Source organism: Macaca mulatta, chromosome 2 (assembly GCF_049350105.2).
Source record: "Macaca mulatta isolate MMU2019108-1 chromosome 2, T2T-MMU8v2.0, whole genome shotgun sequence".
Lineage (NCBI taxonomy): Eukaryota > Metazoa > Chordata > Mammalia > Primates > Cercopithecidae > Macaca > Macaca mulatta.
The window spans coordinates 28,459,309-28,478,604 of NC_133407.1; the positions used below are offsets into that span (position 1 = coordinate 28,459,309).

General features: G+C 38.9%; 1 protein-coding gene across 2 annotated transcripts in view; it reads right to left on the minus strand.

Annotated features, from left to right (window-relative positions):
* KAT2B (lysine acetyltransferase 2B) overlaps positions 1-19,296 on the minus strand; it is a 116,323-nt gene that overhangs the window by 50,400 nt on the left and 46,627 nt on the right. For both annotated transcript variants that reach the window (XM_028843649.2, XM_028843648.2), the window contains exons 3-5: positions 9,006-9,151; positions 4,471-4,563; positions 2,958-3,139 (exon numbers count right to left, since the gene is read on the minus strand). In XM_028843649.2, coding sequence (XP_028699482.1) covers positions 2,958-3,139; positions 4,471-4,563; positions 9,006-9,151 — 421 coding nt within the window. The remainder of the gene's footprint in view (positions 1-2,957; positions 3,140-4,470; positions 4,564-9,005; positions 9,152-19,296) is intronic.

The window sequence follows — 19,296 nt, forward strand, 5'->3', positions numbered from 1 at the left end:
TTCACAGGTTGTTCCTCTCTACTTCCCTTTCCTCATCAACATGACGCGATGGTGGGGACGCGGGGGAGGCTGGTGTCATCTACCTTCATTTCCTTATTTATTATTAATAGGGGTTCTTGGTCTACATTTCACCTAGAAATCAGCAGGTTTCAGACCTCATCAGGGCATATTCATTTCAGTTTCTCTCAGCAAGTTTCTCTTTTCCATTGTCTGACTCCACTCTTTCCCTTCAGCTGTTGGCTCAGGATGCTGGGCTATAAAGGACTCTTTTGCCGTTTTTCTATTCCCTGCTATCTTAATTTCTAAAGTGATATTCAAATAATTACACGCTCACTCAATTATACATTTAAGGCTTTAGCTTAATAGCTCCACATTGGCAGTGACTGAGTTTTAGAGAACAATGTGCATGGGAGGAAAATGATGATGAGCATCTTCCCGGCACCTGTTCTGTGTGTCAGAAACTACATACAAACCACCCATGGAATACATACAAAACTCATGACACTTGGACAGAGAAAGAAATCAAAGGTCTCTTTAGACCAGAGACCGGTCTAAAGCTCACATAACAAGGGAGAGATGGACCCACACCATTCAAACCCAGCACTCATCCAAACCAATTTCCATTTTTACTACTTCTTAAGTATTTGTAAGTGCCACCAACTTCTTAGTAATTCTCAAAGACTACCTTGCATTTTTCTTCTGTTTTCTAAAATATCATAGCTGGGCACAGTGACTCACACATGTAACCCCAGCACTTTGGGAGGCCAAGATGGGAGGATCGCTTGAGGTCAGGAGTTTGAGATCAGCCTGGGTGACATAGTGAGACCCCATCTCTATAAAAAATAAATAAATAGACAGGCATGGTGGCATGTGCCTGTAGTCCCAGCTACTCAGGAGGCTGAGATATATGAATTGCTTGAGTCTAGGAGGTTGAGGCTACAGTGAGCTATGATCATGCCACTGCCCTCCAGCCTGGGATCCAGAATGAGACACTATCTCTAGAAAAAAGAAAAAGAAAAAGAAAAAGAAAACAAAATATAGTAATGTCTCCCAAGCTGCTTCACAATTAATTCTCCTTTTTCTTGATGAAACAATTACTTTCTCTGTTAAAAGTGGCAAATGAATTCAGGGCCTTGGCTTTGACAAATATTTAGCTTTGTCAATTATTCATAGATGGGATTAAAAACTATATATTTTTGAGAGACTTATTGTCTCAACTCTTATTATAAACAAGAGTTTCAATAATATAGGACTATTGTTAATGTAAAATCCTAAAATGAAAGATACAGAAATAAAGATATAATTTAAAAACTTATTTTGAAGAAATCTGCAATTCCTATAAATATCAATTATTAAGGAGAAAATACTTTGTAACTGAAATTGCATATATTGTAAAAGTAAAGAGAAAGAGAGGAAAAGGGTGTGCTACACATGAAATTAGGTCAATGACAGAGAGGAAAGCTTATTTTAAATTATACCATTCTTCCATGTTATCTGCTGTTACAGAAAATAACCTGGGCACAAGTGGTCTTGACAGGCTATCAAAAGATACTACTGCCCACTTTAAATCAGGAAAAAAATAAGCACTAAAGCTTCCTAATATCCCCTGATGGAAGCTTGATGTGCCTCTGAAATACAAACAGAGAAAAGTTACAAAAAAGTTGAAAAGAATAGATGACCCAAGTCACACTCCTACAAATGAAAATAAATGTAGGTCATTATATTTTGTATGGTACAAGTTTAAGATTTGTAAAACCAATTCTATTATTCTGCAAGTAATAAGCAATAAAAATAAATTTCCACTTTAGAAGAAAATATATGTTCAATACAAGACTATCTGCAGAGTTTGAATATCCAGCAATAAAGAAATGGTTAGGTAAATTAGGGTAAATCAACTCAATGGACTATAATGTAACCTGTGAATTGTTTGATATGATGTTAAGTAAAGAGACAAAGGCTACAAAATTCTACATTTTCTTTCATTATAACTAATATAAAATGTTATTTAAAGGGACAAAACCTGGAAGATAATATGTATAATGATATCAGTTCCATCACAGTTCTGGATCTAAGCTAATCTTCCCTTTAAAAGAAAAAAAATTTTTTTTGAGACAGAGTCTTGCTCTGTTGCCCAGGCTGCAGTGTAGTAGCACACAATCTCAGCTCACTGCAAACTCTGCCTCCTGGGCTCAAGTGATTCTCTTGCCTCAGCCTCCCAAGTAGCCGGGATTACAGTCATGTGACACCATGCCCAGCTAATGTTTGTGTTTTTGGTAGAGATGGGGTTTCACCATATTGACCAGGCTGGTCTTGAACTCCTGATCCAAGTGATCTACCCACTTTGGCCTCCCAAAGTGCTAGGATTATAGGCATGAGCCACTGTGCCCAGCCCAAAAAAATTCTGTAACTTCATTATATGGTCATTGCATTTTTTGAGTGAGGGCTCTAATTAATTTCAGAGTTATAGTGTAGCTATCTAGTCAGCGATATTCAATAGATAAATAATACAAGTCACATATGGATTTTAAATTTTCTAGTAGCCACAATGGAATGGTAAAAACAGGTAAAATTAACTTTAATATATTTTATTTAATCCAATATATCCAATGTACTATCATTTCTACAAGTAATCAATATTTTAAAACTATTAATGAGCAATTTTAAACTCTTTTTTGGTACAATCATAGAAATCTCAATTCAAACTAGCCACATTTTCAAGTGCTCATATGGCAAGTGGCTATCATACTGGGTATAGATGATTTACATCCCTCACCCCTCAACATATTATGACAGTAATGAAAAGTAGGAGTTTGTAAGTTAAATTATAAAGACATTATCTCTGAATTAGATGGAGTCATAATGATAACTAGGCAACCCTCTACTTACAGAGTCAAGTAGAATTTTATGTCTGTAACAGGCTTTATGGGGCCAAAGGAAAAGAACTTGCATCTGATTACCTTGTGTAGTTCTCTTTGTATCCGGAGATATCATCATTGGGAGATCGCAGTCTTCGTTGAGATGGTGCCTCCAGATGCCAATAGTTGATGCGGTTTAGGAACATTTTTGCCAACTCAACTATTGTTTGCCTTTCTTTTGCTGGCAGGTGACTAAATTTGTACTGTACAAAGTTATTCACACCCTTAAAAAGAGGGAAGGCAATTTCTTCATGCAGCTATGCAATCATACTAATTCTGAACACCCACACAGCCAGCACGACTGGTGGTTATTAGCAAAAGAACAGACATTTCTCTATTCACAAAAATCTCTTCCTTTTCCCTAAAAGAAAATAGCAATCCCCAGTGGGAATCTTGCCTCAGATCACAGTGGATGAAAAGTGACAAGACAGAGAGGTTGTGAGTTATGACTTTACGCCTGCTGAAATCCTGAAGCATTAAGGAGAAAATCAAAACCATGAACTGAAAAGGTCAAAACCCTGAATCAAGAAAATATGACTGTTGTGCAGAATAATTATTGCTCCACTATCAGCAGAGTAGCCCACATATAATGCAGTTCTTAGATAAATATTACGTTTTTACATTACAAAAATGCTAATCAAAAGGCTGCTATCATGCCTGCCACTGAACTAAACAACTAAAATTTAAACTCTTTACTATCATTTGTTCGAAGTCAATAAGCTTACCAAAATATATATATCATTCAGAATTATGGGCTTTTTAAAAAACTGTTAATTTAATCTTTCTATAGAATATTCCCATCTCATCTAATTTCAAATAAAAGAGCAATGAATTCTTATTTCATAGAGTTTGGAGGCAAAATAAAATTTACTGAAAACTGACTGATAAAAATGCATTTACTTTTAAGGACTCTGGTATCATGACTTCAGTAGTCATTCTCATCAAAAAATTCAGTCCTGAGTGTTTTTGTTTAGCCAAACAATGAAAGGCTAAAAAAGTGATGCTAATGAAAGATACTGACAACACCTAACAGAAAAACTCTTTACATTTTAACAGATTCCCTGAGTAAAACGGCTTCTTTCCAGGAATCATAATGTAGCAGGAAGTCCATTTCTGGGTACAAAATCTTATTTCTTTTTTGCTTTTTTTGCTTGACTTACAATGTTTTTCACATTGCTACTAAATTCCCTCACCTCAATAGGCTTTCTCAGACAGTGCCAAGCAAATGGACAAAGACTTCATTTTAAAGCATCAACAACAAGAAAAAGCACATTTCATGTTTTCTTACAAACTACATGTTCTACTTAATGTTTTTCTTCCCCACACACACAGTAAACTCTGAGTATATAACAACCCTAAAAGGCAAAAGCTAGATCATGTATTAAATTAGGTATACACCTCTGATCCAAAGCCTCCAGGACAATTTCCACAGACTGGTAAACATCTCTAACCTGGGTATGGAGGAGGGAAGCCATAGACAGACATGTAAAAGGAGGATTAAAAGATTTCTTCAGCCTTAAGCCAATAAAAAGAGGACTTTTTAAAATCTTTTTACCTGTTCAATGCTAGGTTTTTCAAATGGGGGTTTCTTTTCCAAAGAGCCTTCAACCACAGGTTTTCCTCTTTGTAAAATAGACTTTCTCAAGAGCTGCAAAGAAATCATTAAAAAAAAATCTTAATTGCTATGTCTGTCTCTCTCTCCTCTCTCTTTTGTCTCTCTCTCTCTCTTACACACACACACACACACACACACACACACACACACAGCCTTTAAAGGAAGTTACCATATTCTATTTATCTTAACTATATATAAATAAATCCTTAGGTCAATAAAATGGGCAACGAATATCAGGTAACCCAAATTGGCCTTCATGTCCATAGCCAGAGTTATGAGGAACTGGACATCTTTCATATTCTGGGCAGCCTAGGCCACCCGTGCTGGTCCAACAGACACCACTGTTCCATTCACTTCCCTCTTCTCCTACTGTTTCTGGCTTTCCATTGACCCAGAGGCCTGGTATGCAACCCTACACACTTGGCACATGCCCCTCCAGGCCACTGTAGGTGTGCTGAAGCTCTAGAGGATCTTATTTAAAGACGTGAAAGACCAAGATCTATTCTGCACAAAGGAGGCCAGGCGACAGGGGCTGTCTACAGCAGCTGCACGGCATACGCATCATCTAGGGCCCAGGCTCTTTGGGAAGGAAGTCTGCAGAGCTCTAAATGGGCAACTTTCACTGTTGCCGTCTTTTTTTCATTTCCCTTCCATCCGTAGAAGGCAGGCCAACTGTTCTGGCATCTCAATGCCCACAAAACAAAAACACTGCTCTTAATTCCTGCCACTGGAATTTAAAGCTCTCAAAGAGCAAACAGAAAAGAGAACACAGAGCCACTCACCAAGAACAACGCAGAAAATAAATTTGATATTGAAATTCTTTACCTTCAATCTTGGCTTGAATCTTCTGTAACTTTTACATGTGGGTCAGTTAGATATGGCCACACATTTATTTAAGTAACATCAATCCCTCCTTTCTCTGCTTACTGCCTTTTCAGTAGAAACAAAACATGAAAACCATTCTCTCAGAGATAAATGGAAATCAATGAACCACCAAGGTTGAAGATGACCATGTCTTACCACTGAACTGTGTCTTACAAAGACCTCAACTCCTTCCAGGGGTGCCACACAAATTATGAGTATGGGGCATTTGTTCATCCTTTCAAGTATTATGCCCATCTTTATAAAAGTAAATTTGTAATAAAGATAAGTCATTGTGTATGTTTCTAAGAATATCTAAAGATTGGTCATAAAAATTAAATACAAATAATTCTGGTTGCTTGCTTTTTTCCCCCAGTTAAAATAAGACCATTTAGGAACTTGGCCCATTGGGGGTTTCAATTTGGAGGTAAACTGATGGATTGTGGAGATGTTGAACTTCAGTTTATCTATAAGATGATGAAGCTGAGATAAGTGGGCATATAAAAAAGTTCTTAATAGCAGCAGGCATTTGCATCCTTAATTTCACCAGACAATCTTCATGGTTCTTCATATGTATTATCTCATTTAATACTTATAACCTTTTGAGGTAGGTGCTACTACTAACAAGGCAGATTAACTTGCCCAAAGTCACATTTAGTAAGTGATAGAGCAAAGTTTTAAACCCAGGTAGTTAGACTCCAGGGTCACACTTGTAAGCACTAAGATATATTTCAACTTTAGGACACAGCTTTCCACTGGATTTATGTTCAACATCTAAGACTGATTTTATTAATAATATTATTTGGGATGTTGTCTCACTCTGTTGCCCCAGTTGGAGTGCAGGGGCATGATCTCAGTTCATGGCAACCTCTGCAACCTGGACTCAAGCAATTCTCCTGCCTCAGCCTCACAAGTAGCTGGGATTTATAGGCATGCACAACCACGCCTGGCTAATTTTTGTATTTTTAGTACAGCGTTTCACCATGTTCACCAGGCTGGTCTCGAACCCCTGACCTCAAGTAAAGGGCCTGCCTCAGCCTCCCAAAGTGCTCAGATTACAGTTGTGAGCCACCGTGCCCAGACTAAGACTGAAATTTTTTAATGCTACTAAAATATATAACACATTTTTACTTTAATTATTGACACATGAGACACAGAACTGCCTTTCTCCTTTTTTCTTTTTAAAAAATCATGGGCCAGGTGCAGTGGCTCATACCCATAATCCCAGCACTTTGGAAGGCCAAGGGGGAGAAATCACTTGAGGTTAGGAGTTCGAGACCAGCCTGACTGACAATGTGAAACCCATCTCTACTAAAAATACAAATATTAGCCAGGCATGGTGGCACACATCTGTAATCCCAGCTACTCGGGAGGCTGAGGCAGAAGAATCACTTGAACTCAGGAGGTGGAGGTTGCAGTGAGCTGGGATCACACCACTACACTCCAGCCTGGATGACAGAGTAAGACTCTGTCTCAAAAAAATTAAAATTAAAAAAAATTGTAATCATTATTTTTGTTTTGTTTTTAGGAATTGCCTTTCAGAAGCTAAGGAATAGATTATTTATAACTCATTTGCCCAAGAATAATACTTTTTGCAGGAGGTGGGGAGAATGCTGAATATTTTGGACTGTGTTTCCACAAGCAAATATATATGTACTGTTATTTTAAGATGAAGGAGGGAAGAAAGAGAGAGAAGATGTACTTTAAAGCAGAGCAATGCTTTCTGGCCTGTTTGGTTGGTTATAAACCAAAAAGAGGCTGACAGGATGGAAACCTTGACACCACCTTCACTTCCAACAGGGTAGTGGGGAGCTGCCAGGAAGCACAGTTCCAAGACAAATAATAGCTGTAGTCATGCAGACCTTGTTTTTCTTCAACTAAGATCTTTTTCCACAGAAGCTCTAAACACTGTGAACCTACCAGGGCTCGAGCTGAATGACTCAAGCCTCACAGCCACGTCAACAAGTTGTCACCTGGATGCCTAAAGTGGTCTAGTGCCTGTTAATGGCTGTGGGGAATCCAGCTGTTCATATTCTCTCCCTTCCCCCACTCTCTTTCTCTTTTTCTCTCTCTCTCTTATTATTCTTTGTAAAGTTAATATCCCCAAATTTAATATCCATTAAATTTTAAAAATATAATTCTACCTCCCTCTCCTATCTCCTAACCACCCAAAAAAGCCCATTAGCACAATAAAAGACAAAAGTTAATAAAAAGGGGGAAAGGCAAAATTATGAATTAAATAAGTTCAGACAAAGAAAAGAAAAAAGCTATAGGAACTGGATACAAAATTTGCGCTAAGATTCCTAGCAGCCAAAGCAAAAGAGGGAACTTACTGGAAAATTTAGCTATTTTTGTCATATAAAAATGAAGCACAAATAAATATAAATGAGTTAAAGGGGAGTTATTTCCAAAAATGAAGCACAGTGCTTCTTATTAGAAGAGGCAAACTTTTCCTACCCATAATCTCTGAGTGCTTTTGTTTTGCTTTTAACATCCTTGTAAGGGTTACACAATACAACATAATCTACAATGCCCTCAATAGCAGGTTTATTTTCTTTTAAGGTTATTCCTTCTGGCAGCCTCGTTTATAGATCTATTTTTGGCAACCTGAAGTTTTGCTCTCCATTTCCACCACTGGTTTGCTTCCCACATCTGTTAGTCCCGGGCCTAATCAGAAGCTTGACGAGATGTACGTCTATGGGAAAGGAATGGATGTGACCCACATGGAGCTGAGGTAGAACTAGTGAAGAGACAGCTAGGGGAATGGTAGCAATAATCGGTGACTGGTGTCAGTGAGAAACAGATAACGGTGGCTAAGATACCAAAATAAACTTGGAATATCTTGATTCCTCCTCTTAAAGCATTAGAGATAGGACTTACAGCCACTCCTCCAACTACATCTCCTCCCACTCATTCCTCTGCTCGCTGGGCTCCACCATGCTGCCCTCCTTGCTATTCGGACATCACTTCAAGCTCTCTTAGTGCACGGCCTAAAATACCTGTTTTTCCCTCTGCCTGGCAGGCTCTTCCCCCAGCACTTTGTACAGATGGCTCCTATCTCCCACTCAGGTTTTGCTCAACTTCCATCTCCTCAGAGAGGCTATCCTAACTGACCTTCCTCACTGGCATGTCCCCAACTCACCACCATCGCTGCCATTCTGATTCCACTTATCCTACTTTGTTTCTCTTCAGAACACTTATCACCACCTGCAGAGATATTATTTACTTGTTGACTGTCTCTTCTACTGAGATGTATACTTCATGAGGGGAAGAACTCTGTTTTGTCCACTGTTCTATCCCTCATGCCTACATTAGTGCTACATGCAGAGCAGATGTGCAATAAATATTTGTTGGGTGGATGGAAAAATCTATTTGCACATGCAAATCAAGATACTCAACTTTGCATACAAGTGTGAAAGCTCTCAGAGACAGTGATGTGTTCAAAGTATGGTGGGTCATTTTAGAGAATCCATCATGAAGAAACGTATGGTTCAGCACACTCTGAGGGCAAAATGTACCATGAGCTGAAAGTCTTCACACACATGACCTGGCATATGGAGACGGAGCACATTTGAATAATGAGAGAAAATGTTTTTAAAATGTTAAAATCTCACCTTAAATAGGTAGAAATAAACTTGTTTGGTATCTGCATCTTCTTCCTTGTGGACACAGGTAAAGAGATATTCCACATCCAATACTATTCCCAGGAGTCTGTTCATTTCTTCCTCTGACACATTCTCCAGGTGGGAAACATGAGCAGCTTATGATAAGATCAGATAAACATATATAAGAACTCAATTGGAAACCAAACATTCCCCATTTTAAAATAGAAGGTTCTCTCTCATCAATCTTACCATCAATCCTTTAAGCTCATTGGGAATAAAAGAAAATTTCTGAACTCCTGTAGGACTGAAGTCTTCTCAGAAAATCTACCTATAATTAAGAGACTACCATGTTCCTGAGCCTTAGTCTCCTCTTCCAACATTAAAAATGGGCTGGTGACTAATGTATGCAAATAATGCACATTTTAAGAACCAGTATTGGTAGCATCAAGACTAGTCCTGATAGGGTCAAGTTCTTAGGTTTCCATAAAAGCAAATTCTCTACCATGTCAAGAGGGTTCTCTATGGTCCTAGTCATGAATGCAGGATTTGTAAGTTGGTGGTTCAGAGATGCAGAAAACCAAGCTCCCTAAAGGTGTAGCTCTAAGTCCTATGAAGAGCTCATTCACCAAAGAATATCATGATAGTGTAAAGACTGAAGGCCTTTTTCTTCAGCCTTTCTGATTGAGACACACTGAAACCTCACTGTCTGCTGCAAAGTCCCCATGGCCTATTTTAGCTTGAGATTCAACATCTTCCATGATCCAACTGCAAACCCACTTTTGCATCTTTGTTCTGTTGTATTACTATAGTTTTGTGACCTATCCATTGACCCTCTCTTCACTCATCCTTTTGTAATCTCTTCTACTCAAATACAGTCCATCTTTTAAGGTTATTGCATTTAATCCCCAACCCCATGTAGTCGGCATTAGTAATTCCATTTTACAATTGAGGAAACTAAGGCTCTGATATGGTTTGGATCTGTGTCCCCACCCAAAAGTCGTCTCGAATTGCAATCCCCACATGTCAAGGGAGGGACCTGGTGGGAAGTGATTGGATCATGGAGGCAGTTTCCCCCATGCTCTTCTCATGATAGTGAGTTCTCATGAGATCTGATGTTCAAAAGTGTTCGACAAGTCCCTCCTTGCTCACTCGTTCTCTCTCTCCTGCAGCCGTGTAGGACTTGCCTTCCTTCCCCTTCGCCTTCCACCATGATTGTAAGATTCCTGAGGCCTCCCCAGCCATGCAGAACTGTGAGTCAATTAAACCTCCTTTCTTTATAAATTATCCAGCCTCAGGTAGTTCTTTATAGCTGTGTGAAAATGAACTAATACAGTCTCAGACAGACTAAATATTGTTTCACCAAATGTCACTCAGCCAACAAGGCAGAGCTAGGGTTTGAAACTGAAAAAGATTTGACCCAAATTCTAAAGCACCTACAAACATACTTCTGTTGATTAAATGATTCACTTCAAGTCCCTTTTCACTTGAAAAAGGATCTCTAGATAAACCATCTAATAATCACCCACTTGCCCAGGAACTCCTCTGGGCTGGAATCATGTCTTTTATTTCTGTTATCCCCAACATCTATTACTATGTTTGCCACATAACAGGAGGCAGCAGTTCAAGAATGATCCTCTTAGGTGTAGCTCTGAGTGTACCAGCCTGAAAATGCTTGAACATTAAAGTGCTTGAAATGATTTTTAAAGAAAGATTAATATGTTTAAAAAAGTGATAGGGTTTTCCTCGTTCTTTTAAAGGGAGATGAAACTAAAGGCTATTGAGGAATATCTGGTAGGTGGTGGACATGGGTCAGTCTACTTTGGAGACCATGATGTGCTCACCATTGAGCCACAATGCTGAGTCAGAAGCCTGGGATAGAGGATACTACTAATATCCACTTATATATCCCTCCTCCTTACCACAACTCCTGGTTTCCAACTACCAGCAGCTCCATTTGGCCTAACGGCTTTTCTTATCACCATAACCTACTCTGCCACCTAGATACCCCTCAAGAGCAGCTCTTAGCCAAAGACTAAAGAAGTTAGGGTATAAATACTCATTTCCTCACTCTTCAGATGGAATAACTCTGAGGTAAGTGTTCTACACCAGCTCCCAATTTTTCCCCCACAGAATTAAGTACCAGTTGCCCACAGTGAGAGCTGGCTTAGTAATTCACTATTTATTGGCCACCATTTCCTCATTATTTCACTTTTCACTCTCCTACTCTTATCCCAAATAAACTACCTACACTCAAATCCTTGTCTCAGAGTCTGCTTCTTGGGGAGCTCAAACTAAGATATCTAAACAAATGCATTTTCAGAAAGTTAAGAGGATTAAATACCAAGGAGTAGGGGATCCTGAAGGAGCAGGAGTAGCTATGTTTATGTCAGACAAAATGGACTTTATGTCAAAAACTGGCTGGGCGTGGTGGCTCATGCCTGTAATCCCAGCACTTTGGGAGGCCAAGGCAGTCAAACCACGAGGTCAGGAGTTCGAGACCACCCTGTCCGATATGGTGAAACCCCATCTCTGCTAAAAATACAAAAATTAGCTGGGCATGGTGGTGCGTGCCTGTAGTCCTAGCTACTCAGGAGAGGCAGAGGCAGGAGAATTGCTTGAATCCGGGAAGCAGAGATTGCAGTGAGCCGACATCACACCACTGCACTCCAGCCTGGCGACACAGGGAGACTCCATCTCAAAAAAAAAAAAAACAAAACTATACAGAGAGACCAAAAGGATCAATTCATCAAGGGGATATAACAATTGTAAATATACATGTACCTAATGTTACAGCACCTAATGTTTGCTGTAAATATATAAAATATATAATATAATATAAAGCAAACATTAATAAATCTGATCTGGGCACAGTGGCTCATGTCTGTAATCCCAGCACTTTAGGAGGACAAGGTGGGTGGATCACTTGAAGTCAGGAGTTTGAGACCAGTGGGGCCAGCATGGTGAAACCTCGTCTCTACTAAAAATACAAAAAATTAGCTGGATGTGGTGGCACATGCTTGTAATCCCAGCTACCTGGGAGGCTGACGGGAGAGGATCACTTGAACCTGGGAGTTGGAGGCTGCAGTGAACCTAGAAAATGCCACTGCACTCCAGCGTGGGCAATGGAGCAACACTCAAAAATAAATAAATAAATAAATAAATAAATAAATAAATAAATAAATAAAGATCTGAAAGGATAGAATAAAATACAATAATAGTAGGAGACTTTGATATTACACTTTCAACAATGGATAAATCATTTACACAGAAAATCAATGACAAAGCACTGGGCTTGAACTATACTTTAAAGAAAATGGACCTAACAGACATATATAGAACATTCCATCCAATAAGAGTAGAATATGCATTCTTCTCAAGTGCACATGAAATTTTCTCTAGGACAGATCAGATGATAGGCCATAAAACAAGTCTTAACAACTTTTAAAAGACTGAAATCATACCAAGTGTCTATTCCAACCACACCGGTAGGAAACTATTAGATTGGTGCAAAAATAATTGCATTTTTGCAATTCCTTTCAATGGCAAAAACCGCAATTATTTTGGACTAATCTATATAAATCATTAACAGGAGGAATTTTGGAAAATTTACAAATAGGTGGAAATTAAACAGCATGCTCCTGAACAACCAGTGGGTCAGAGAAGAACTTAAAAGGGAAATTTAAAAATATCTTAAGACAAACAGAAGTGGAAATACAACATACCAAAACTTACAAAACGGAGCAAATGCAGTTCAAAGAAAGAAGCTTATGGCAATAAATGCCTACATTAAAAAAGAAAAAAGATCTCAAATAAGCAACCTAATGTTACACCTCAAAGAACTAGAAAAAGAAGAACAAACTAAAGTCCAAAGTTAGTAGAAAGAGTAAACAAAAAAGATCAGAGCAGAAATAAATGGAAACAAAAAAAACAATAGAAAAGATCAACAAAACTAAAAGTTGGTTCTTTGAAAAGACAAAAAAATGGACAAACTTTTAGCCGGACTACAAAAGAAAAAAAAAGAGAAGACTCAAAATAAGAAATGAAAAGAAGACATTATAACTGATACCACAGAAATACAAAGGATTATAAGAGATTATGATGAACAATTATGTCAATAGATTGGATAATCTAAAAGAAATGGATAAATTCCTGGAAATGTACAACCTACCACAACTAAATCATGAAAATATAGAAAATCTGAACAAACTAATAACAAGAAAGGAGACTGAATCAGTAATTAAATAAAAAAAAACCTTCCATCATGGAAAAACCCAGAACCTGATGGCTTCAAGGCTGAATTCTACCAGACACTTTAAAAAGAACTAACACTACTTCTCAAACTCTTCAAAAAGCCCAAGTGCAGTGGCTCATGCCTATAATCCCAGCACTTCAGGAGGCTGAGGTAGGAGAAATGTTTAAGCCTAGGAGTTCAAGACCAGCCTGCATAACATAGTTAGACCCTGTTTCTACAAAAAATAAAAATAAATAAAGATTAGGCAGGTGTGATGTCACATGCCTGTAGTCCCAGCTACTCAAGAGGCTGAGGTGGGAGGATCTCTTGAACCCACAAGATCAAGGTTGCAGTGACCCATGCTTGTACCACTATACTCCAGCCTGAATGACAAAGTGAAACTCTAAAAAAAAAAAAAAACAAAACAAAAAAAAAACCTCTTCAAAAAATTGAAGAGGGATGCATATTTCCAAACTCACTTTAAAAGGTCAGCATTATACTGACACCAAAGCCAGACAAGGACACTACAAGAAAAGAATATTACAGGCCAATATCCCTGATGAACATGGATACAAAAATCTTCAACAGAAAACCAGCAATCTCAATTCAACAGCAGATTAAAAGAATCCTTCACCACGAGCAAGAGGAATTAATCCCAGGATGGTTCCACAATAAATTGATACAGCACATTAACAGAATGAAGGAGAAAAATCATATGGTAATCTAAAGATACAGAAAAAGCATTTGACAAAATTCAACATCATTTCATGATAAAAACTCTCAACAAATTAGGCATAGAGGGAACATGCTGTACCTCAACCCAAAAAGGCCATATGTGACAAACCCACAATTAACATCACACTCAATGGTGAGAAGCTGAAAGCTTTTCCTCTAAGATTAAGAACAGGACAAAGATACCCACTCTTGCCACTTCTATTACACATAGTATTGGAAGTCCTAGCCAAAGCAATTAAGCAAGAAAAAGAAATGAAAAGTATCTAAATCAAAGAGAAAGAAGTTAAATTGTCTCTGCAGATAACATAGTTTTATAAACAGAAAACCCTAAAGACTCCATCAAAAAACTTTTAAAACTAATAAACAAACTCAGTAAAGTTGCAGGATACAAAATCAACACACAAAGACCAGTACTATTTTTTTTTTCTGTTTTTTTTTTTTTCTTAATAGAGATGGAGTCTCACGATGTTGCCCAAGCTGGTCTTCTCAAATCCTGGGCTCAAGCAGTCCTTCCACCTCAGCCTCCTAAAGCATTGGGATTACAGGCAAGAGTAACCATGCCCAGCCATGTTTCTGTATACTAACAACAAACTATCAAAACAAAACAAAAAATCAAGAAAACAATCTCATTTATAATAGCATCAAAAACAGTTAAGCATCAAAAACAGTTAAATACCTAGGAATAAATTTAACCAAGGAGGTGAAAGATATATACACCGCAAACTAAAAAACACTGATAAAAGAAAGTAGGCTGGGCGCAGTGGCTCACACCTGTAGTCCCAGCACTTTGGGAAGCTGAGGCAGGCGGATCACGAGGTCAGGAGTTCGAGACCAGCCTGGCTAACATGGTGAAACCCCATCTCCACTAAAGATTAAAAAAATTAGCCGGGTGTGGTGGTACACGCCTGTAATCCTAGCTACTCAGGAGGCTGAGGCAGGAGAATCACTTGAACCTGGGAGGCGGAGGTTGCAGTGAGCTGAGATTGTGCCACTGCACCCCTGCCTGGGTGACAGGGCAAGACTCCATCTCCAAAAAAAAAAAAGTGAAGAAGACACCAATAAGTGATAAGATATCTTTTATGTTCACAGGTTGGAAGAATTAATACTGTTAAAATGTCCATAATACCCAAAGCGATCTACAGATTCAATGCAATCCCCATCAAAATTCCAATGACATTTTTCACAGAAATAGAAAAAATAATCCTAAAATCTGTACAGAACTACATAAGACTCCAAATAGCCAAAGCAATCTTGAGCAAAAAGAACAAAGGCAGGGTCATCACACTACACTTGATTTCAAAATCCCCTATAAAGCTATCGCAATCAAAACAAAATGTTACCAACATGAAAAACAAATACATAGACCAACTGAACAGAATGGACAGCTCAGAAATCCATCCATTTATAGTCGACTGATTTTCATCAAAGATGCCAAGGGGAAGGGACAGTCTCTTCAATAAATGCTGTTGGGACAACAGGATATCCACATGCAAAAAAATGAAATTAGACCCTTATCTCAAACCATATACAAAAACCTACTCAAAATGGACTAAAGACTTAAATGTAGACCTGAAACTGTAAAACTACTAGAAGGAAACATAGGAAAAAGCTTCTTGACATTGGTCTTGGCAAAGATTTTTTGAATATGATCAAAAAGCACAGGCAACAAAACAAAAACAGACAAACTGGACTGCATCAAACTAAAAAGCTTCTATATAGCAAAAGAAACAACAGAGTAAAGAAATAACCTATGGAATGGGAGAGAACATTTTCAAACCATATATTTGATAAGAGGCTAATATCCAAAATATATAAGGTACTTATACAACTCAATGGTAAGAAAACAACCCAATTTTAAAATGTGCAAAGGATATGAATAGACATTTCTCAAAAGAAGACATACAAATGGCCAACAGGTATATATGGAAAAATGTTCAACATCACTAATCAGAGAAATGCAAATTAAAATCACAATGAGATATCACTTCATGCTCAGGATAGCTATTATCAAAAAGATGAAAGATGAGTGTTGGCAAGAATGTGGGAAAAATGAACCCTTGCACACTGTTGGTGGGAATGTAAATTAGTACAGCCAGTATGGTAAACCATATGGATATGTCTCAAAAAAATCCAAAAGAACTATGATATGACCCGACCCAGCAATTCCACTTCTGGATATATATCCAAAGAAAAGGAAATCGGTATGTCAAAAAGACATCTGCATTCCCATATTTGCTGCAGCATTATTCACAACAGCCAAAATATAGAATTTACCTAAGTGTCCACCCCAACAGATGAATGGATAAAGAGAATGTACTATATTAACACAATCGAATACTATTCAGCCTTAAAAACTAAGGAAACGGCCAGGCATAGCGGCTCGCACCTGTAATCCTAGCACTTTGGAAGGCTGAAGCAGGAGGATTGCTTGATCCCAGTTCAAGACCAGCCTTGGTAAGATGGCAAGACCCTGTCTCTACAAAAAAAAAAAAAAAAGTTTAGGCCGGGCGCGGTGGCTCAAGCCTGTAATCCCAGCACTTTGGGAGGCCGAGACAGGCGGATCATGAGGTCAGGAGATCGAGACCATCCTGGCTAACATGGTGAAACCCCGTCTCTACTAAAAAATACAAAAAATTAGCCGGGCGAGGCAGCAGGCACCTGTAGTCCCAGCTACTCGGGAGGCTGAGGCAGGAGAATGGCGTGAACCCGGGAGGCGGAGCTTGCAGTGAGCTGAGATCCGGCCACTGCACTCCAGCCTGGGCGATAGAGTGAGACTCCGTTTCAAAAAAAAAAAAAAAAAAAAAAAGTTTTTTTAATTAGCTAGGTATGGTGGCTCAGATCTGTAGTCCCAGTTACTTAGCAACCTAAGGCAAGAGGATCCCTTGAGCCTAGGAGTTTGAGGCTACAGTGAACTATGATTGCACCACTGCATTCTGGCCTGGACAACAAAGTGAGAGCCTGTCTTAATGCTAAGTGAAATACGCCAGGCACAGAAAGACAAATACTACATGATCTCACTTATATGTAGAATCTTAAAAAGTCAAACTCAGAGAAGCAGAAAGTAAAATGATGGTTACCAGGGACTTGGAATGTGGGGTATGGGTAGAGATGTTGGTCAAAGAGTACAAAGTTTCATTGACACAGAAGTTCCGGAGATCAATCGTATGGCATGGTGACTATAGTTAATAATAATGCATTGTAATTATATAATTGAAAATTGTCAATAGAATCAATTTTAAATATTTTCACCACAAAAATTAAAAGTATGTGAATTGAGATATGCTAATTAGCCTGATTTAATCATTTTACAATGTATGTATCTCAAAATATCACATCATATACAATATATACATTTTTGTTAATTAAACCTTAATAAAGCTCAAAAAATTAAATTATTTTCTCATTTTAATTAACATATAATTGTACATATTTATGAGGTACCCAGCAATATTTTGATACATTTAATACATAGTGATCAGATCAATATAATTAGCATATTCATCATCTCAAACATTTATCATTTCTTTATGTTGGAAACACTCGATATCATCCATCTAGATATCTGAAACTAGATATTATTGTTAACCATAACCATAGTCATCTTACAGTGGCATAGAACACTAGAACTTATTCTTCCTATCGAGCTGTAATTTTGTACCCTTTAAAAAATCTCAGGAGGGCACAGTGGCTCATGCCTGTAATCCCAGCACTTTGGGAGGCCCAGGCAGGTGGACCACGAGGTCAGGAGTTCAAGACCAGCCTGGCAACATGCTGAAACCCCGTCTCTACTCAAAATACAAAAATTAGCCAGGCGTGGTGGCACGCGTCTGTAATCCCAGATACTTGAGACGCTCAGGCAGGAGAATGATTTGAATCTGGGAGGTGGAGGTTGTGGTGAGCCGAGATTGTGCCACTGCACTCCAGCTTGGGCGATAGAGTGAGATTCCGTCTCAAAAAAACAAAACAAAACAAAACAACCTCTATTTGTTTTTAAATAACACAAATGTCCTAGAGGAACACGGATTAAAGGGGTTAAAATTAGAGTGGTAGAGGCCACTCACCTTTCATTCCTCTCTAATACAGAAAAGTAATTGAAAGGAAGAGTGATGGGCCCGTGATGAGAAACATGCATGGGTGTGCACCCCAATACAGCATTTTTGGGGGGTGGGGCGGTGTTGAGACAGGGTCTCCCTTGGTCAACCAGGTTGGAGTGCAATGGTGTGATCTCGGCTCACTGCAGCCTCGACCTCCTGAGCTTAAGTGATCCTCCCACCTCAGCCTTCCAAGTGGCTGGTACTATAGGTGTGTACCACCATACCTGGCTAATATTTTTGTATTTTCTGTTGGCACAAAGTTTCACCACATTGCCCAGGCTAGTCTTGAACTCCTGGGCTCAAGGGATACTCCTGTCTCGGATTCCCAAAGTGCTGGAATTACAGGTATAAGCCACCATGCCCAGCCTCCAATACAGCTTGTTTTTCTTTCTTTCTTTCTTTCTTTTTAAATTTTTATTTATTTATTTATTTATTTTGAGACAGGGTTTCACTCTGTCACCCAGGCTGGATTATAGTGGCACAATTATGGCTGACTACAGCCTCAACTTTTCTGGGCTTAAGTAATCCTCCCACCTTAGTCTCCCAAACAGCTGGGACTACAGGTACATACCACCATGCCCAGCTAGTTTTTGTATTCTTATGTAGAGATGGGGTTTCACCATGTTGTCCAGGTTGGTCTCGAACTTCTGAGCTCAAGTGATCCATCCACTTGGGCCTCCCAAAGTGCTGAGATTATGGGTGTGAGCCACCATGCCTGGCTCAAAACAGCATTTTTAAAAGGTAAGAAGATGGGAAGTAATCTTTATAATCTGTCTGACTTCAGCAGTGTTGAATAAAATGTCCACACCATATTATTGCATTATCAAATAGAAAAAGAATAATCAATTACATTGTTTCTAAGTATATAAATAATTTACATCATAGAAAGATTACATCTAGGCAGGGCGCAGTGGCTCACGCCTGTAATCCCAGCACTTTGGGGGGCCAAGGCAGGTGGATCAACTGAAGTCAGGAGTTCAAGACCAGCCTGGCTAGCGTGGCAAAACCCTGTCTCTACTAAAAACACAAAAATTAGCCAAGTGTAGTGGTGCATGCCTGTAGTCCCAGCTATTTGGGAGGCTGAGGCAGGAGAATCACTTGAACCCGGGAGGTGGAGGCTGCAGTGAGCCAAAATTGCACTACTGCACTCAAGCCTGGGAGACAGCAAGACTCTGTCCCCCACGCAAAAGAAAAGGAAGGAAGGAAGGAAGGAAGGAAGGAAGGAAGGAAGGAAGGAAGG